This window comes from Trachypithecus francoisi, unplaced genomic scaffold, assembly GCF_009764315.1.
Source record: "Trachypithecus francoisi isolate TF-2019V2 unplaced genomic scaffold, Tfra_2.0 Lachesis_group9, whole genome shotgun sequence".
In the NCBI taxonomy this organism is placed as follows: Eukaryota; Metazoa; Chordata; class Mammalia; order Primates; family Cercopithecidae; genus Trachypithecus; species Trachypithecus francoisi.
Window position 1 is genome coordinate 58,861,530 of NW_022681474.1, and position 20,702 is coordinate 58,882,231.

Sequence of the window (20,702 nt, forward strand, 5' to 3'; positions counted from 1 at the left end):
TACAACCTTTCTTTTCTTTTCTTTTTGTTTTTTTTGAGATGGAGTTTCACTCTTGTTGCCCAGGCTGGAGTGCAATGGCACTATCTCAGCTTACTGCAACCTCTGCCTCCCAGGTTCAAGTGATTCTCTTGCCTCAGCCTCCAGAGTAGCTGGGATTACAGACGCCTGCACTACCACGCTCAGCTAATTTTTTTGTATTTTTAGTAGAGACAGGGTTTCACCATGTTGGTCATGCTGGTCCTGACCTTAGGTGATTCGCCTCCCTTGGCCTCCCAAAGTGCTGGGATTTCGGACATGAGCCACCCTACCCAGCCCAATCTTTTGTTGAGTCATTCAAGTGAGTTTTCCATTGCAGTTATAATTTTTGAATCCAGAATTTTCATTGTATTCTTTTCTGTCTTCTTACTGATATTTTTCTGTTTGATGAGGTGTCATCATACCTCCCTTTTCTAAGTAGTGTTTCCTTATGAACATATTTATTTTTATTTTTTATTTTGATACAGTCTCGCTCTGTCACCCAGGCTGGAGTTCAGAGGCATGATCTCAGTTCACTGCAACTTCCGCCTCCCAAGTTCAAGCCATTCTCTTGCCTCAGCTTCCAGAGTAGCTGGGATTACAAGTGCCTGCCACCATGCTCAGCTAATTTTTGTGTTTTCAGTAGAGACGGGGCTTCACCATGCTGGCCAGGTTGGTCTTGAACTCCTGACCTCAGGTGATCCATCTGCCTCGACATCCCAAAGTACTGGGATTACGGATGTGAGCTACCATGCCCGGTCTGAACATATTTATAATATCTGCTTTGAGGTCAGCTAAGTCTGATATCTGGATCTTCCCAAGGGCAGTTGCTGTAGCCTGCTGTTTTTCCTGTATATAGGTGACAGTCTCCTGTTTCTTTTTATGTCTTGTAATTTTTTAATTGAAGAGTAGACATTTTAGAGAATACTTTGTGCTTTCTCTAGATACTGGTTCCTCTGTTCTCTCTAGGCTTGTTGTTTCTTATTTAGGTGACTTGACTGTACTATTTGAGAGAAGCTTTTTCACTCCCATTGAGTTCTCACTGATGTTGCTTGTCAGAGGGCTCCGCCTTGGAAATTCACACTGTCTTTAGGATGGCAGTGGTGTTAATAATGCTGTCTTTGAATGTCTCTCTCTGTGATTGCTGTGTTAGCCTGTCTGCCTCTGTTGGTGTTACACTTTGCTGATAGCCACTACTGATTGTTGATGTGTTGCTCTATTGTTTTCAACACTGTCCTGGACCATATGTTGCTCTTAGATTGCTCTTGTTAAATTTGGGTTCCTTCTAGAGGGTTGCTTTTGAGGCTTTGAGTTTGCTTTTTATGTTGCCATTCTGAAAGTCACCTCCTAGAAAATATAAATTTAAAAATCATTACTGTAGAAAACCTGTGTATGTATTTGTATGAGCGTTTCTGGTAGATAAGAACACATCTAATTGCCCTGGATGTCTCTTCTTAGCCATCTCTTTCCCTTGCTTTCTCCAGTAAACTTTCATTTGGTCTGTGGTTTAGCTTGTTGCTGTCATAGAACTAACACCCTCTTCTTAATTGGTTATCGTTGAATTTCCATTCTTTTTGAGGGTGACCTCAGGCTTGCACTCACCCACACTCTGTTCTGAACAAAGTGAGTTTTCTGGAGGAGAATTTTGGAACTCTCTATCCTTATAGCTGGCCCTAGGTGAGAGTCCTGCTCCATTATTCTGGATCTGGAGGCTACAGCAGTGTTTTGCATTTCTTTGGGTGGGTGATACTGTGCTTTATGATCAAAGATCTGGGTTGGGGCAGTAGTCTCTGGTCTTCTTGGTTTATTTTGGAATCTATTCTCAATGAGCTAGGTGGGCATTGTACTCCACTATTCTCAGACTGCCATGACTGGGCTGGATATTTTAATTGGGGTGGTGGAGGAAGCTGGCTTAAGGCCTTTTGGCAGTTCTTTCCTAGAACTTGAAGCTGTGGGGGTTGAGGAGTGCTGGTGGCTTGCAGAAGATAGATGCACACACAGAGAGGTCTGGAGATCTGTAAAGGGGCCTCCATGAATGTTCAGCAAAGTATTAATCAGCTCATGTATATGAGGAAATGAGTGAAATAAGTTTTGAAAAGAATCAGAGTACATAGTACTCACATAGGGCCTGGAAAAAGACTGATCCTGCCAGCCAGAGTGGAAAAATTCGTAATTCAGGGTACTGGGTAGAGTGTTTAGAAAGGTCTTTTCTCTGTGGTGAGGAGTAATGTGCCCCACACTGAGCATTCCTCCAGATTTGCCTAACAAATAATAAAAGCAAGACCTGAAAGTATCACATTGTTTCCAAGTGACTTAGTGTATCCTAGAACAAAGCACAAAAACACTTATAGGAAGTCAAAAGTACCCAGCACCCAACCAAGTAAAACTCTCAGTCTCCCATCCATTGAAATATTACCAGACTTACAGACATATGGGAAAACATGAGCTTTCCCAAAGAGACTAACCAGAAAATTGAAATGGACTCAGAATTGCCATAGATAGTAGAATTAACTGACAAGTTCTTTGAAAACAGTATTAAAATTGGGTTCTATATGTTCTAAAACTTAAGTAGAGACACGAAAGATTAAAAAAAAAAAACCCACACCAAAATTCAGTATAATAGAAAAGATAGAAATCAGATTTCTAGAAATGAAAACTGTAATGCTTGAGATGAAAAATACATGGCCAGCCATTGGTGTCTCACATCTGTAATCCCTGCACTTTGGGAGGCCAAGGCAGGTGGATCTCCTAAGCTCAGGAGTTTGAGACCAGTCTGGGCAACATGGTGAAACCTCGTCTGTAGCAAAAATGCAACAACAAAAAAATTAGCTGGGTGTGTTGGTGCATGCCTGTGGTCCTAGCTACTTGGGAGGCTGAGGTGGGAGGATCACTTGAGCCTGGGAGGTGGATGTTTCAGTGAGCCGAGATTGCACCTCTGCACTGCCCTTGGGTGACGGAGTGAGACCCTGTCTCCTTCCCTGCCCTGAAAAAAGAACACATAGGGCAAGAACTGATGGCAGTTTAAACATTGTAGAAGAAAAAGATGAGTGAACTTAAACACATAGTAATAGAAGCCATCCAAATAAAACAGAAAAAGCATATTTGAAAAATAATCAAGACCTTGGGCCGAGAGCGGTGACTCATGCCTGTAATCCCAGCACTTTGGGAGGCCAAGGCGGGTGGATCACGAGGTCAAGAGATCAAGACTATCTTGGCCAACATGGTGAAACCCTGTCTCTACTAAAAATACAAAATTAGCCGGGCATGGTGGCAGGCGCCTGTAGTCCCAGCTACTCGGGAGGCTGAGGCAGGAGAATCACTTGAACATGGGAGGCAGAGGTTACAGCGAGCTGAGATGGCACCACTGCCCTCCAGCCTGGCGACAGAGTGAGACTGTGTCTCAAAAAAAGAAAAAAAAAAGCAAGCCCCTGTGAGCTTTAGGGGAACTTCAAGTCGTCTCTAACACACATGGAATTGGAGTCTGTAAAAGGAAAGTGGGAAAAGAACAGAAAACATTATTTTGAGAATGATGAAAAAATTTCCAAATGTAATGGGAACCTACTGATCATCAAACCCTGAGCACAAGAGACATGAAGAAAACTACACCAAGCCTCATGAATCATAACCAGAATGCTCTAAATCAGTGTTAAAATGAAATCCTCAAAGCAGCCAGAGATAAAGGACATGTTTTATGGAGGAACAAAGGTAAGGGTGATGGCAGATTTCTCCTTAAATGAGGCAACAGAGAAAATAGTAGAACATTATTTTTAGTTTTAAAAGCAAAAAAATTTAATGTAGAGTTGTATACTCCGTAAAAATAGCTATAAGAAACAGTGAAGAAATAAGGACGTTCCAGATAAACAAAGCTGAAAGATTTCCTCTCTAGCAGACCTGCACTACAAGAGGTGTTCTGATGTCTGATGGAAATCTGGCTCTACCTAGGGGGATGAAGGACAGGAAATGTTGACTACTTGGGTATGTATACAAGATATTTTTCTTTATGTAAATCTGTAAAAAGGATACTGACTTTTTACAAAAATAACATCAAATGTATTGTGGGGGTTATAACATATGTTTAAAATATATGACAATCATAGCCTAAAAAGGCTATGAAAAAGAAGTTAAGTATATACTATTGGAAGATCCATGTATGTACTATTACTGAAAAGTACACTGATTAAAGCTTTTATAAACATTGATGATCACAGAAAATGTAAATGGTCTAAGACACCCCGTTTAAAGGCAGAGATTTCTGGATAAGATAAATAAAAATAAGATCCAATCATGCTGCCTATGAAGGAAACATGTTAGATTCAAAGACAAATAGATAAAAAGAATGGGAAAATCTGACAGCCCGATGAAGTAGCTTTCAGAACCAGGAATACCGGTGATGAAGATTTTTTTCATATTGGTAGAGATCAGTTCATCAAGAGGATTTAACAATCCTCAACTTTAGATTAGTAACAGATTTACAAAATATTTGAGGCAAAATCTGATAGATCTGGAAGGATAAATAGATCCACAGTTATAATCACAGGTTTTAGCATCCTTTTAATAATTGATAAAACAGGAAATGGAAAAGGAGCAAAGGTATAATAGACTTAACCCTAAATAACTTAATTGACGTTTATAAAATATTCTTCTGCACCCTCCTCCCCACATAAAACAGTGGAATATATATTCTTTTCAAGGACAGATGAATGAATATATTAACAAAGGTAAATCACATTCTTTATTATAAAGCAAATCTTAATAAATATAAAAGGATTGAAGTCGTATATTTTCTCCCACGATAAGGGGTTTAAGTTTAGTTAAATTAAAAATCAATAACAGAAGTATCTATAAAATCCCTAATAGTTGGAAACTGAATATGCTTCTACATAATTGATGCTTCAAAGAAGAGTTTAAAGGGGGAATTAGGAAGTATTTTGAACTTTGGGTTAATGAAAACAGAATTTATGGGAAATTTACATATAGGAAATTTAAATATAGGAAATATAAAATACATATAATACTCATTGATTTCATTGTTTTCCATTTTGATCCTTACTCCTTTTTTCTACTTGCTTTTGGGTTTAATTTGCTTTTTTCTAGCTTTTTAAGGTGGAAGCACCTGAAATCATTGATTTGAGATCTTTCTTATGCAACACAAATAAGCATTGTGTGTGCTTGTATTATGTACGTATATATCTACCATATGTAAATGCATATATGAAGTTTCTCATATATGGGATATAATGTATTATGTGTAATATATATTAATGTGTAAATTTCACATATAGGGAATTTCATGTGTATGTATTTATGCATATGTATATATATCTACTATAAATATGTATGAAGTTTAACTTGGATAAGAAGAAAGATCTAAATCAGTGGTCTTAGCTATTTCAACTTCGAGAATGTAGAAGACAAATCCATATAATAGTAGAAGAAAGGAAATAACAAAAAGCAAAACGGAGAACAATATAATCTGTAAAAACAGAAAAACAGTTGAGAAAATCAGTGAATCCAAAAGCTGTTTCATTGAGAAGATCGATAAAATGGATAAACTTCTAGGTGGAACAGATTATCAATATCAAAAATAAGAATGATGAATCATTGAAGATTCTATAGATACTATGAAGGAAGTGAGGAAATATTATACCTGTAAGTTATCAATTTGACGATTTTGATGAAGTTTCTTTCAGATAAACAGCTACTACCGCTTACTACAAAACAAATAGATAACCTTTCCACAAAGAAAAACCCACGTCCCGAGATGCTTTAATAGTGAATTCCAGCAAATGATTAATAGTACCACTTCTACATAAACTTTTCCAGAAAATTCAAGAAGAGGGAATACTTCCTAAATCATTCTTTGAGTCCAGCATTGCCCTAATAATAAAACCAGACAAAGACATTGCAAGGAAAGAAAGCTATAGACCAGTGTCCTTCATGAATGTAAATTTGAAAACTCTAGGGATTAGAAACCAGTGGTGTATAACAAGGTTATTAATACCTCATGACCAAGTGTGGTTAATCCCTGGCAGGCTTTTTCAACATTTGGAAAGCAGTCAGTGTAATTCCCTGTGTCTAGGCCAACTTCATGGCTAGGTGACCTGTGCAGTCTAAGAAGGGATCCTGTACTTGGCTTAATGCCCTGTTGTTGCCATCTTTAAGTTCTTCACAGTTTGATCTTTGAACTTGTGATTTGTGTATGAAGTCTGATGGACACTGGACTATGTGTGCAAGTAGACAGGATACTTGAGAGGCAGTGCCCTACTAAGCTGTTGGTCACTCCTAGTATGACTTGGGAGTGTCCTGGAATTGTGTGTGGGTGGCCAAGGCTATGATCTTTGTCTGCATTGGTTGCAGCAACAGTAAACTCACGAACAGTTGCACCCTGGAGAGGACTCACAGCGTGAGACTGGCTTGCTGTGTCTCCTCTAAGCCTGTCCGTCTGACATTCTTAGGAAATACTAATTTTCTGGGCTGAATACTGGGACAACAACCTCCAACTTTCAGGCAGTCATCATTGTCAGTAAAGTATTAGAATATAAAAGCATACTTGTGCACATTGTGTTAAGGCACACTAGGCAGTTACTAGAATTCTTTGGAGTGTAGATTCTCTGGTCTTAAGAACTGCTGCAACATTGCAAAGCAAATATCCACAGGCTTAGAAACAGGAATTTCATTTGATGGGAGAGAACATGATTTTCATATAAAGTTTTGGATGAATCAAGTATTAACAAAGAAGTCAATTTTTTTTTTTATTATTATACTTTTAAGTTCTAGGGTACATGTGCATAACGTGCAGGTTTGTTACATATGTATACTTGTGCCATGTTGGTGTGCTGCACCCATCAACTCGTCAGCACCCATCAATTCGTCATTTACATCAGGTATAACTCCGAATGCAATCCCTCCCCCCTCCCACCTCCCCATGATAGGCCCCGGTGTGTGATATTCCCTTTCCCGAGTCCAAGTGATGTCATTGTTCAGTTTCCACCTATGAATGAGAACATGCGGTGTTTGGTTTTCTGTTCTTGTGATAGTTTGCTGAGAATGAGGGTTTCCAGCTGCATCCATGTCCCTACAAAGGACACAAACTCATCCTTTTTTATGGCTGCATAGTATTCCATGGTATATATGTGCCACATTTTCTGAATCCAGTCTGTCACTGATGGACATTTGGGTTGATTCCAAGTCTTTGCTGTTGTGAATAGTGCCACAATAAACATATGTGTGCATGTGTCTTTATAGCAGCAAGATTTATGATCCTTTGGGTATATACCCAGTAATGGGATGGCTGGGTCATATGGTACATCTAGTTCTAGATCCTTGAGGAATCGCCATACTGTTTTCCATAATGGTGGAACTAGTTTACAATCCCACCAACAGTGTAAAAGTGTTCCTATTTCTCCACATCCTCTCCAGCACCTGTTGTTTCCTGACTTTTTAATGATTGCCATTCTAACTGGTGTGAGATGCTATCTCATTGTGGTTTTGATTTGCATTTCTCTGATGGCCAGTGATGATGAGCATTTTTTCATGTGTCTGTTGGCTGTATGAATGTCTTCTTTTGAGAAATGTCTGTTCATATCCTTTGCCCACTTTTTGATGGGGTTTGTTTTTTTCTTGTAAATTTGTTAGAGTTCTTTGTAGGTTCTGGATGTTAGCCCTTTGTCAGATGAGTAGATTGCAAAAATTTTCTCCCATTCTGTAGGTTGCCTGTTCACTCTGATGGTAGTTTCTTTTGCTGTGCAGAAGCTCTTTAGTTTAATTAGATCCCAATTGTCAATTTTGGTTTTGCTGCCGTTGCTTTTGGTGTTTTAGACATGAAATCCTTGCCCATGCCTATGTCCTGAATGGTACTACCTAGGTTTTCTTCTAGGGTTTTTATGGTATTAGGTCTAACATTTAAGTCTCTAATCCATCTTGAATTAATTTTCATATAAGGAGTAAGGAAAGGATCCAGTTTCAGCTTTCTACTTATGGCTAGCCAATTTTCCCAGCACCATTTATTAAATAGGGAATCCTTTCCCCATTTCTTGTTTCTCTCAGGTTTGCTAAAGATCAGATGGTTGTAGATGTGTGGTATTATTTCTGAAGAGTCTGTTCTGTTCCATTGGTCTATATCTCTGTTTTGGTACCAGTACCATGCTGTTTTGGTTACTGTAGCCTTGTAGTATAGTTTGAAGTCAGGTAGCGTGATGCCTCCAGCTTTGTTCTTTTGACTTAGGATTGTCTTGGCAATGCGGGCTCTTTTTTGGTTCCCTATGAACTTTAAAGCAGTTTTTTCCAGTTCTGTGAAGGAACTCATTGGTAGCTTGATGGGGATGGCATTGAATCTATAAATAACCTTGGGCAGTATGGTCATTTTCATGATACTGATTCTTCCTATCCATGAGCATGGTATGTTCTTCCATTTGTTTGTGTCCTCTTTTATTTCACTGAGCAGTAGTTTGTAGTTCTCCTTGAAGAGGTCCTTTACATCCCTTGTAAGTTGGATTCTTAGGTATTTTATTCTCTTTGAAGCAATTGTGAATGGAAGTTCATTCATGATTTGGCTCTCTGTTTGTCTGTTACTGGTGTATAAGAATGCTTGTGATTTTTGCACATTAATTTTGTATCCTGAGACTTTGCTGACGTTGCTTATCAGCTTAAGGAGATTTTGGACTGAGACAATGGGGTTTTCTAAATATACAATCATGTCATCTGCAAACAGGGACAATTTGACTTCTTCTTTTCCTAATTGGATACCCTTGATTTCTTTCTCTTGCCTGATTGCCCTAGCCAGAACTTCCAACACTATGTTGAATAGGAGTCGTGAGAGAGGGCATCCCTGTCTTGTGCCAGATTTCAAAGGGAATTTTTCCAGTTTTTGCCCATTCAGTATGATATTGGCTGTGGGTTTGTCATAAATAGCTCTTATTATTTTGAGGTACGTTCCATCAATACCGAATTTATTGAGTGTTTTTAGCATGAAGGGCTGTTGAATTTTGTCAAAAGCCTTTTCTGCATCTATTGAGATAATCATGTGGTTCTTGTCTTTGGTTCTGTTTATATGCTGGATTACATTTATTGATTTGCGAATGTTGAACCGGCCTTGCATCCCAGTGATGAAGCCCACTTGATCATGGTGGATAAGCTTTTTGATGTGCTGCTGAATCTGGTTTGCCAGTATTTTATTGAGGATTTTTGCATCGATGTTCATCAGGGATATTGTTGTAAAATTCTCTTTTTTTGTTGTGTCTCTGCCAGGCTTTGGTATCAGCATGATGTTGGCCTCATAAAATGAGTTAGGGAGGATTCCCGCTTTTTCTATTGATTGGAATAGTTTCAGAAGGAATGGTACCAGCTCCTCCTTGTACCTCTGGTAGAATTCGGCTGTGAATCCATCTAGTCCTGGACTTTTTTTGGTTGGTAGGCTATTAATTATTGCCTCAATTTCAGAGCCTGCTATTGGTCTATTCAGGGATTCAACTTCTTCCTGGTTTAGTCTTGGAAGAGTGTAAGTGTCCAGGAAATTATCCATTGCTTCTAAATTTTCTAGTTGATTTGCGTAGAGGTGTTTATAGTATTCTCTGATGGTAGTTTGTATTTCTGTGGGGTTGGTGGTGATATCCCCTTTATCATTTTTTATTGTGTCTATTTGATTCTTCTCTATTTTCTTCTTTATTAGTCTTGCTAGCGGTCTGTCAATTTTGTTGACCTTTTCAAAAAATCAACTCCTGGATTCATTGATTTTTTGGAGGGTTTTTTGTGTCTCTATCTCCTTCAGTTCTGTTCTGATCTTAGTTATTTCTTGCCTTCTGCTAGCTTTTGAATGTATTTGCTCTTGCTTCTCCAGTTCTTTTAATTGTGATGTTAGAGTGTCCATTTTAGATCTTTCCAGCTTTCTCTTGTGGGCATTTAGTGCTATAAATTTCCCTCTACACACTGCTTTAAATGTGTCCCAGAGATTCTGGTATGTTGTATCTTTGTTCTCATTGGTTTCAAAGAACATCTTTATTTCTGCCTTCATTTCGTTATGTACCCAGTAGTCATTCAGGAGCAGGTTATTCAGTTTCCTTGTAGTTGAGCAGTTTTGATTGAGTTTCTTAGTCCTGAGTTCTAGTTTGATTGCACTGTGGTCTGAGAGGCAGTTTGTTATAATTTCTGTTCTTGTACATTTGCTGAGGAGTGCTTTACTTCCACTTACGTGGTCAATTTTGGAATAAGTGTGATGTGGTGCTGAGAAGAATGTATATCTGTTGATTTGGGGTGGACAGTTCTATAGATGTCTATTAGGTCTGCTTGCTGCAGAGATGAGTTCAGTTCCTGGATATCCTTGTTAACTTTCTGTCTCGTTGATGTGTCTAATGTTGACAGTGGGGTGTTGAAGTCTCCCATTATTATTGTATGGGATTCTAAGTCTCTTTGTAAGTCTCTAAGGACTTGCTTTATGAATCTGGGTGCTCCTGTATTGGGTGCATATATATTTAGGATAGTTTGCTCTTCCTTTTGAATTGATCCCTTTACCATTATGTAATGGCCTTCTTTGTCTCTTTTGATCTTTGATGGTTTAAAGTCTATTTTCTCAGAGACTAGTATTGCAACACCTGCTTTTTTTTGTTCTCCATTTGCTTGATAGATCTGCCTCCATCCCTTTGTTTTGAGCCTATGTGTGTCTCTGCATGTGAGATGGGTCTCCTGAATAGAGCAGACTGATGGGTCTTGACTCTTTATCCAGTTTGCCAGTCTGTGTCTTTTATTTGGAGCATTTAGTCCATTTACATTTAAGGTTAATATTGTTATGTGTGAAGTTGATCCTGCCATTATGTTTTTGCAATGGCTGGTACCGGTTGTTCCTTTCCATGTTTAGTGCTTCCTTCAGGGTCTTTTGTAAGGCAGGCCTGGTGGTGACAAAATCTTTAAACATTTGCTTCTCTGTAAAGGATTTTATTTCTCCTTCACTTATGAAACTTAGTTTGGCTGGATATGAAATTCTGGGTTTAAAATTCTTTTCTTTAAGAATGTTGAATATCGGCCCCCTCTCTCTTCTGGCTTGTGGAGTTTCTTCTGAGAGATCTGCTGTTAGTCTGATGGGCTTCCCTTTGTGGGTAACCCGACCTTTCTCTCTGGCTGCCCTTAAGATTTTTTCCTTCATTTCAGCTTTGGTGAATCTGGCAATTATGTGTCTTGGAGTTGCTCTTCTCGAGGAGTATCTTTGTGGTGTTCTCTGTATTTCCTGAATTTGAATGTTGGCCTGCCCTACTAGGTTGGGGAAGTTCTCCTGGATGATATCCTGAAGAGTGTTTTCCAACTTGGTTCCATTTTCCCCCTCACTTTCAGGCACCCCAATCAGACGTTGATTTGGTCTCTTTACATAATCCCATACTTCTTGCACACTTTGTTCATTTCTTTTTCTTCTTTTTTCTTTTGGTTTCTCTTCTCGCTTCATTTCATTCATTTGATCCTCAATCGCTGATACTCTTTCTTCCAGTTGATCGAGTCGGTTACTGAAGCTTTTGCATTTGTCACGTATTTCTCTTGTCATGGTTTTCATCTCTGTCAGTTCGTTTATGACCTTCTCTGCATTAATTATTCTAGCTATCAATTATTCCACTCTGTTTTCAAGATTTTTAGTTTCTTTGCGCTGGGTACGTAATTCCTCCTTTAGCTCTGAGAAGTTTGATGGACTGAAGCCTTCTTCTCTTATCTCGTCAAAGTCATTCTCCGTCCAGCTTTGATCCGTTGCTGGTGATGAGCTGCGCTCCTTTGCAGGGGGAGATGCGCTCTTATTTTTTGAATTTCCAGCTTTTCTGCCCTGCTTTTTCCTCATCTTTGTGGTTTTATCTGCCTCTGGTCTTTGATTGTGATGACGTACTGATGGGGTTTTGATGTAGGTGTCCTTCCTGTTTGATAGTTTTCCTTCTATCAGTCAAGACCCTCAGCTGTAGGTCTGTTGGAGATTGCTTGAGATCCACTCCAGACCCTGTTTGCCTGGGTATCAGCAGCAGAGGCTGCAGAAGATAGAATATTCCTGAACAGCAAGTGTACCTGTCTGATTCTTCCTTTGGAAGCTTCCTCTCAGGGGTGTACTCCACCGTGTGAGGTGTGGGGTGTCCGACTGCCCCTAGTGGGGGATGTCTCCCAGTTAGGCTACTCAGGGGTGAGGGACCCACTTGAGCAGGCAGTCTGTCCCTTCTCAGATCTCAGCCTCCGTGTTGGGAGATCCACTGCTCTCTTCAAAGCTGTCAGACAGAGTCCTTTGCATCTGCAGAGGTTTCTGCTGCTTTTTGTTGTTGTTGTTGTTGTTGTTGTTTAGCTGTGCCCTGTCCCCAGAGGTGGAGTCTACAGAGACAGGCAGGCTTCCTTGAGCTGCTGTGAGCTCCACCCAGTTCGATCTTCCCAGCGGCTTTGTTTACCTACCTAAGCCTCAGCAATGGCGGGCGCTCCTCCCCCAGCCTCGCTGCTGCCTTGCAGTTAGATCGCAGACTGCTGTGCTAGCCATGAGGGAGGCTCCGTGGGTGTGGGACCATCCCGGCCAGGTGTGGGATATAATATCCTGGTGTGCCCGTTTGCTTAAAGCGCAGTATTGAGGTGGGAGTTACCTGATTTTCCAGGTGTGTGTGTCTCAGTTCCCCTGGCTAGGAAAAGGGATTCCCTTCCCCCTTGCGTTTCCCACGTGAGGCAATGCCTTGCCCTGCTTCAGCTCTCGCTGGTGGGGCTGCAGCGGCTGACCAGCACCGATTGTCCGGCACTCCCTACTGAGATGAACCCAGTACCTCAGTTGGAAATGCAGAAATCACCGGTCTTCTGTGTCACTCTCGCTGGGAGTTGGAGACTGGAGCTGTTCCTATTCTGCCATCTTGCTCAATATAGAAGTCAATTTTAAAAATAGGTTTTTTTTGCATTGGAAAATACAGCAATAAACTGCATAAACAGCTGTTTCCAATTATATGCAAATCATGAAGCCATTTTTGGTTTCTTGTACAAGATGTAAGAAATGTCAGAGGAAACATTAAAATGCCATTGTATAAATTTACATGTAAAATAGAATTCAGCTTTGTAGAACACTAATATTGACGAAGAATTAATTTCAGAGAACTGCTACTCCAGTCTTTGTCTATATATACCAAAACTTGCATTTTTTTAACATTTATTTTGCAATAATGTATCAGAAATCAGAAATTTAGCCCATATTGTCACAGCATATAAAGAACCAACAGGTTCCTAATGATTGCATCAGCTGAAAAATCAACCTTCTCAAAATTAAAAACTAGCAAAAATTACTTATCTTGCATTTGCCATGTATTTCAATTACATATTGAAAATGAAGTTGCTAAAAATATAAATTTTGATGACTTAATAAATGAATTTGCCAAGAGTGCCAGAAAATCTTACCATCAAGATATCATATTAACAAAATATTAGTAATTATTGTAAATTTTGATGACTTAATAAATGAATTTGCCAAGAGTGCCAGAAAATCTTACCATCAAGATATCATATTAACAAAGTATTAGTAATTATTGTATCATTTAAAGTTATTACAACAAAACTTTTTTGTTATTTGCAAATTTATGTTATGTATATATTACTATTATACCTATTACATTTTACAAGTAATAAAATATATTAAAAGAAAAACATAATTTATTTTACCTTTTACTATACTTCTTTTTATACATTTTTAGTAACTGACCTCACATTTTTATTTTGCACTGGCCCCATCAATTATGTAGTCATCTCTGCCCTGTATTAAAAAGAAAAAAAATTAAAAAAAAGTCAAACCCATATGACCATTTCAGTATATGCAGAGAAAGCATTTGGCAAAATGTAGTATCTATTTCTGATTAAAACTCTCAAATGAAGAATAGAAGATAACTTTCTTTAATCTGATAAAAGTCATCTATAGACAGTGTACAATTGACATTGTATATAATTGTGAAAAATGGAATGATTTCTTTCCAATATGAGGAACATGACAAGGATGTCCACTCATACTTGATAGTGTAATACATACTACCTAGTATAACCGGGGAAGAAAAAGAAAGGAGACTAGAGTGGAAAAGAAGTAGAAATGCCTTTATTCACAAAAGATACGGTTATCTATGTAGGAAATCTAATGGAGTCTCCCAAGATATGGGAAAAAGAATGACTAGAAGTATTAAGTGTAGCTAGGTGGCAGGAGAAAAATAAGTAAAAATGAATTTTACTTCTATATATTAGCAATGATCAATTGGAAATTGAAACTTTTGAAAGTTCTATTTGCAATAGTATCAAAAATATATTTTTTATAGTTATGTCTGGCAAAAGATGTGAAAGACCACACTGGAAACATTAATCCACTGCAGAGAGAAATTGAAGACCTAAACAAGTGGAACTCCCTGCTTATGTCAGAAAGCTCAATATTACTGACATGTTTTGTTGTTTACATGACTTACAGATTTAAAATAATATAATTCCATGTAGTAATTAGCAGAATTTCTTGTAGTAATTCTAAACTTTATGTAGAAATACACAGGAACTAGAATAACTAAAACTTTCAAAAATAAAAGTTGAGTTGTATGGATAAGATAACCTAATTTAAAGACTCAACGTAAAAGTTTGCTGAGACTTTGTCTTTTTGTCCAGACTACATTTTCTTCAATTTTAACATCTAGTAGTTTTATTAAGATATGTTTTGGAGAAAACTGTTGCTGAACAGTTTTCCCAGGTTTGTGATGGTTCCTTTGCATATGTGGATCAGGTCTTTTATTTTTGGACAGTTTTCTTAGATAATACTTTTTAATATTGGATTTATTCTGTTGTTTTCTTTTTTCTTCTTTAAGGACTGTAATAACATATATACTATATTATAATTTTATTTATTTATTTAATTGTAGACCATCTTTATCCAGAACTTTTTTTCTGATCCCATTTTCTTTTTTCTTACTCTTTTAAAATTATTGCTGCTGCTTTTTTTTCTTGTTTCATTCTCCTTTACAGTGCTGTTCATTCAAGTTTCAGTCAAGTGTAGCTTCCCCTTTGGCTCTGTATTAATTTACTCGGGCTGCTGTAACAAAATTCAACAGACTGGGTAGCTTAAATAAATTTTCTCACAATTGTGGAGGCTGGAGGTCTGAAGTCAAGGTGCCAGCAGGGTTGGTTTCTGGTGAGGTCTCACTCCTTGGCTAGATGGCATTTTCTTCTGGTGGCCTCACACAGCCTTTTCTCTGTGCATATGACCAGTGATTGGGGGTGGTGGGTGGGGGGAGAAAGAGAGCTCATGCATGTGCTTTCCAGTCTCCTCCTCTTCTTATAAGGACACCAATGACATTGTATTAGTTTCTTACCTGTATGCCCTCATTTAACCTTAGTTAAAACTATCTCCTTAAAGTCCCCATCTTCAAATACAGTCACACTAGAGGTTGAGGTTTTAACATACACATTGTTTGGGGGGGGGGGGCACAGTTTAGTCCATAACAGATTCCTTAATAAAGAATGTCTTTAATAAGACTTGAATTACAGTCTTATTTTCTGTGGTTACCGTGTCCTCTTTACAACTTCATTCCTGAGTTTGATTACCCTTTGCCTCTTTAGTTTGCATACAATTCAAGCCTCTTCTCTTGGATTTCCCAGTAGCCTGAGCTTTAATTTGCATGAACTCAGACATCTTCTAAGTATTTTCCCACTCATAGTGAAACTTTCCCTTTCTGGGAGTAGTTTTGTGTTTCATCCTCTCTGGACTGTTTGTCTCCTCTATTCCATGTGATCACCGCAGTCTCTGGCTGACTCTCTTTGTAGGCATGGGCTGTCACTTTTTACTGTATTTGAATATCTGTTGCTTAATAGTATTTGAAATTAGTAACATTCTCCATCTCCTAGTTATGCTAAAGTCACGGAATGTTATAGATAATATTATTTGCTCCACTTACGCTGACTTTTATAATTCTTGGGGGGATGCACAGGGAAATGCAGATGTAAGCAGTTGCTATTATTCTTCTTACATTATAAACCAAATGTGTGCATTCAAATAGTTAAATTCCTCTCTGTTTTGTCACTAGCCTAGGCCTTTTGTTCTGGGTTTTGTTTTTGTTTTTTCACCCCAAACCCATGAAATACAAAAAATATGCACTTGCAATTATGTTCATCTTTGGAAATTGGCCAAAAAACCAGAGTTAGCTACAACATGGGGCATTTGTATAGAGATTTTATTCCCTGAGAAATGTTTTAGAATTTATATAAGATTAATTTTGCTTGTTTCTAGAAGTCTGGACAGCTGATCACCTGAAAGAGAGGAGCCAAGAAAACCAATCTAAACATTTGTGGGAAGTTGTATTCATCAATAATGAAATGCTGACTAAGGAACAAGGTGATGTAATAGGAATACCATTTAACCTGGACGTAAGCTCTTTTCCTTCTGGAAAACTGCTCTGTCAGTATGACTCATGTGAAATGAGTTTCAACACTGTTTCAGAATTGGTTATCAGTAAGATAAACTATTTAGGAAAAAAGTCTGATGAATTTAATGCCTGTGGGAAATTGTTACTCAATATTAAGCATAGTGAAACTCATACTCGAGAGAAAAATGAAGTTTTGAAAAATAGGAACACTCTGAGTCATCATGAGGACGCTTTGCGGCATGAGAAGATTCAAACTTTAGAGCACAATTTTGAATACAGTATATGTCAGGAAACCCTCCTTGAAAAGGCAGTATTTAATACACAGAAGAGAGAGAATGCAGAAGATAATAACTGTGAATATAATGAATTTGAGAGAACTTTCTGTGATAGTTCATCCCTCTTGTTCCATCAGATACCTTCGTCAAAGGACAATCACTATGAATTTAGTGATTGTGAGAGGTTCTTATGTGTTAAGTCCACCCTTTCTAAACATCACAGGGTACCTATGGAACACAATGATTGTGGAGAAAGTGGGAATAATTTCAGGAGGAAATTGTGTCTGTTGCAGCTTCAGAAAGGTGATAAAGGAGAGAAACACATTGAATGTAATGAATGTGGGAAAGTTTTCTGGGAGAGGTCACATCTCACTCGACATCAGAGGGTGCACACAGGAGAGAAACCCTTTCAATGTAATGAATGTGGAAAAGCTTTCTGGGATAAGTCAAACCTCACTAAACATCAGAGATCACACACAGGGGAGAAACCTTTTGAATGCAATGAATGTGGGAAAGCCTTTAGCCATAAGTCAGCTCTCACATTACACCAGAGAACACATACAGGGGAGAAACCCTATCAGTGTAACGCATGTGGGAAAACTTTTTGCCAGAAATCTGACCTCACTAAACATCAGAGAACACACACAGGGCTGAAACCCTATGAATGTTACAAATGTGGAAAATTCTTCCGTGTGACTTCGCACCTTAAAGTACACCAGAGAACTCACACAGGTGAGAAACCTTTTGAATGTCTTGAGTGTGGGAAATCCTTTTGTGAAAAGTCAAATCTTACGCAGCATCAGAGAACTCACATAGGAGATAAATCTTATGAATGTAATGCATGTGGGAAAACTTTCTACCACAAGTCATTACTCACTAGGCATCAGATAATTCATACAGGGTGGAAACCTTATGAATGTTATGAATGTGGGAAAACCTTCTGCTTGAAGTCAGACCTAACAATACATCAGAGAACACACACAGGTGAGAAACCCTTTGCATGTCCTGAATGTGGGAAATTCTTCAGCCATAAGTCAACCCTCTCTCAACATTATAGAACACACACAGGGGAGAAACCCTATGAATGTCATGAATGTGGAAAAATCTTTTACAATAAATCATACCTAACTAAACATAATAGAACACATACAGGGGAGAAACCCTATGAGTGTAATGAATGTGGAAAAACTTTCTACCAGAAGTCACAACTCACTCAGCATCAGATAATTCACATAGGGGAGAAACCCTATAAATGTGATGAGTGTGGAAAAGCTTTTTGCCATAAGTCAGCTCTCATTGTACATCAGAGAACCCATGCACAAGAAAAGCCCTATAAATGTAACGAATGTGGCAAATCTTTCTGTGTGAAGTCAGGACTTACTTTTCATGAGAGAAAGCACACAGGGGAGAAACCCTATGAATGCAATGAATGTGGGAAATCCTTCAGTCACAAATCATCACTCACAGTACATCACAGGGCTCACACAGGAGAGAAATCTTGTCAATGTAATGAATGTGGAAAAATCTTTTACCGTAAATCAGAACTTGCTAAACATCAGAGATCACATACAGGGGAAAAGCCCTATGAATGTAACACATGCAGGAAGACTTTCTCTCAAAAGTCAAATCTCATTGTACATCAGAGAAGACACATAGGAGAAAAACCTTATGAATGAAATGGATATTGGAAATTTCCAGCCACAGGTCAGCCTCCATAATGCCTCAGATGATTTACACTGTGGAGAAAGCCCTGCTGACATCCTGAATGTTCAGTAACTATCCACAAACTCACCTTATGTTACTCTGAAGTGACAGTAGGGGATAAACCCATAGACTACAACAATTATAGGACAGCTTTTGTTAGGAAGTGATATTCTATTTAATATCAGATGGTTAATATGGGCATAAAACCTTACAGATTTTTTTGAATTTGTGAAAGTTTTTGGCAAAAATACAAATAAGATTATGTTAGAATTTACACTGAGGAGAAAATTGTCAATTTAAGAAATTTAAAGTGAAAATTTTGCATAGAAATAAAATATGACGTTATGTTTTCAGTTTGATACAATAATAGTTTTTAGGGTACCTAACAATAATTTATAGATGTATATTGTGGAATATAAAACTTTAAGAACTTAAAAAAAGTAATAATTAAAATAACCTCACAAGAAGTTGTAATGAGTACAGAGAATTCCCATGTACACTTCACCAAGCCTCCTCTAAGGATAATATATAATTATAATATATGGTCAAGTCCAAGAAGTCGATGTTACCTTGCTAGTAGATACAGACTTACTCAGATTTTACTATGGTTTGCGTGCACTCTGTGTGTGTTTATATCAAACTTTTACCACTTTTACATTTGAGTAACCGTCAGCACAATTAGTTTACAGAACTGAAAAGGAATCTGAGATCTGTATAGTATCAGGATTACAAAGGAATCAGGATTTAGCCTCAGGTAGTTCCCTTGTATTAATAATCACATGCTTTCTGCAACCCTATCCCTGGCATCCACTTTATTATGAAGCTTTTTTTAAAGCATAAATTGATTAATATCAATTTATTAATGGGCAGTTAATGGGCAATAGTATTAAGCACATCTGTGAATTATCCCTGAAGTTCATAGGACTTACAAATGTATAAGTGGTATGTGATATAAATCGTGTGTTTTATATGCATAACGGAATTTAACGTAATTATGAATAGGAAGTAGGTATCCTAGTTTAGTAGTGGTTGTATCATCAGGCCTATCCCAGATGTTTGTCATGTCCTGAAACAATTTGAGACCCACAGAGCTAAATGTTTATCCATTTAAAAGGAAAAATCAAAATAACAACTTATCTAAAAAAAAATCTGTCCTGTGCATGTGAAGATCTAGGCTTGCCTCCATGTTACTCCCTTTCTCTTCCTACCAGTGACTCATCCCATGCCATGAAGTGCTTAGGGTACATATGTGAACACTCCAGCCTTCAGCATAAGTGGTAGTCCAAATTTTCTTTAAGCAGCTGCTCTTCAAGACAGGCCCCTGGAAAGAGGCCCACACATATAGCCCAGTTGGTGCCCAGGGCGGTTGAACTGTCATTTCAAGGCTCATTGTACCCAGACAGGGATCTGAAACCTCAGAGACTTTTGCGAATATGAAGAGGAGGGTTGAGGCTGGAGCAGAGCCAGAATCAAGCTGGCATGGGGCTGTTACTGACAGTGTGAAGATTGTACATTATATTACATTATCAGATCATACAAATAATCTAAGATTATACAGTCTGGTGATCCTAGATTACGCAAGTAATCTAAGCTTCCACTTTAGGAAACTAGCAAAAGAAGAGCAAATTAAATCCAAAGTAACCTGGAAAAAAATTAAAGTAAAAATCATAGAAATTGAAAAGAGAAAAATCGATAAAACCCAAAGCTGGTTCTTTGAAAAGGTCAGTAAAACTGATAAAATGTCTAGCTAGCTTAAGAAAAAACAGAAGACAAATATTGCTAGTACCAAAAATGAAAGAAGCCAAGCCATCACAGCTGATCCTATGGTCACCAAAAGGATTAGAAAGAAATATGGACAACTCTGTCCATGAATTTGATAACTTAGCTAAAATGGACGAATTCCTTGCAAGATGCATTCTCTCAAAGCTCACACAAGGTAGACCTCAGTAGGCATATATATCTATTAAATAAATCAAAGCAGTAATTAATAACCTTTCAAGGCCGGGTGCGGTGGCTCATGCCTGTAATCCCAGCACTTTGGGAGGCTGAGGCAGGCGGATCACGAGGTCAGGAGTTCGAGACCAGCCTGGTCAACATGGTGAAACCCCATCTCTACTAAAAGGACAAAAAATTAGCCGGGCGTGGTGGCACGCGTGTGTAGTCCAAGCTACTCAGGAGGCTGAGACAGAAGAATCACTTGAACCCAGGAGGTGGAGGTTGCAGTGAGCCGAGATTGTGCTACTGTACTCCAGCCTGGGTGACAGAGTGAGACTCCATCTCAAAAAATAATAAAGCCTTCCAAAACAAAGTGCCAGGACCAAATGGGTTCACTGATGTGCATTTTTTGAGA

General features: G+C 38.3%; 1 protein-coding gene across 1 annotated transcript in view; it reads left to right on the top strand.

Moving 5' to 3' along the window:
* The window catches only part of LOC117081962 (zinc finger protein 33A-like), a 54,531-nt gene extending 34,534 nt beyond the window's left edge, over positions 1 to 19,997 (top strand). Inside the window, 2 exon segments of the mRNA XM_033208307.1 lie at positions 16,238 to 18,309; positions 18,311 to 19,997. Coding sequence (XP_033064198.1) covers positions 16,238 to 18,309; positions 18,311 to 18,424 — 2,186 coding nt within the window. The 3' untranslated portion in view covers positions 18,425 to 19,997.
* The last annotated feature ends 705 nt before the right edge of the window (positions 19,998 to 20,702 follow it).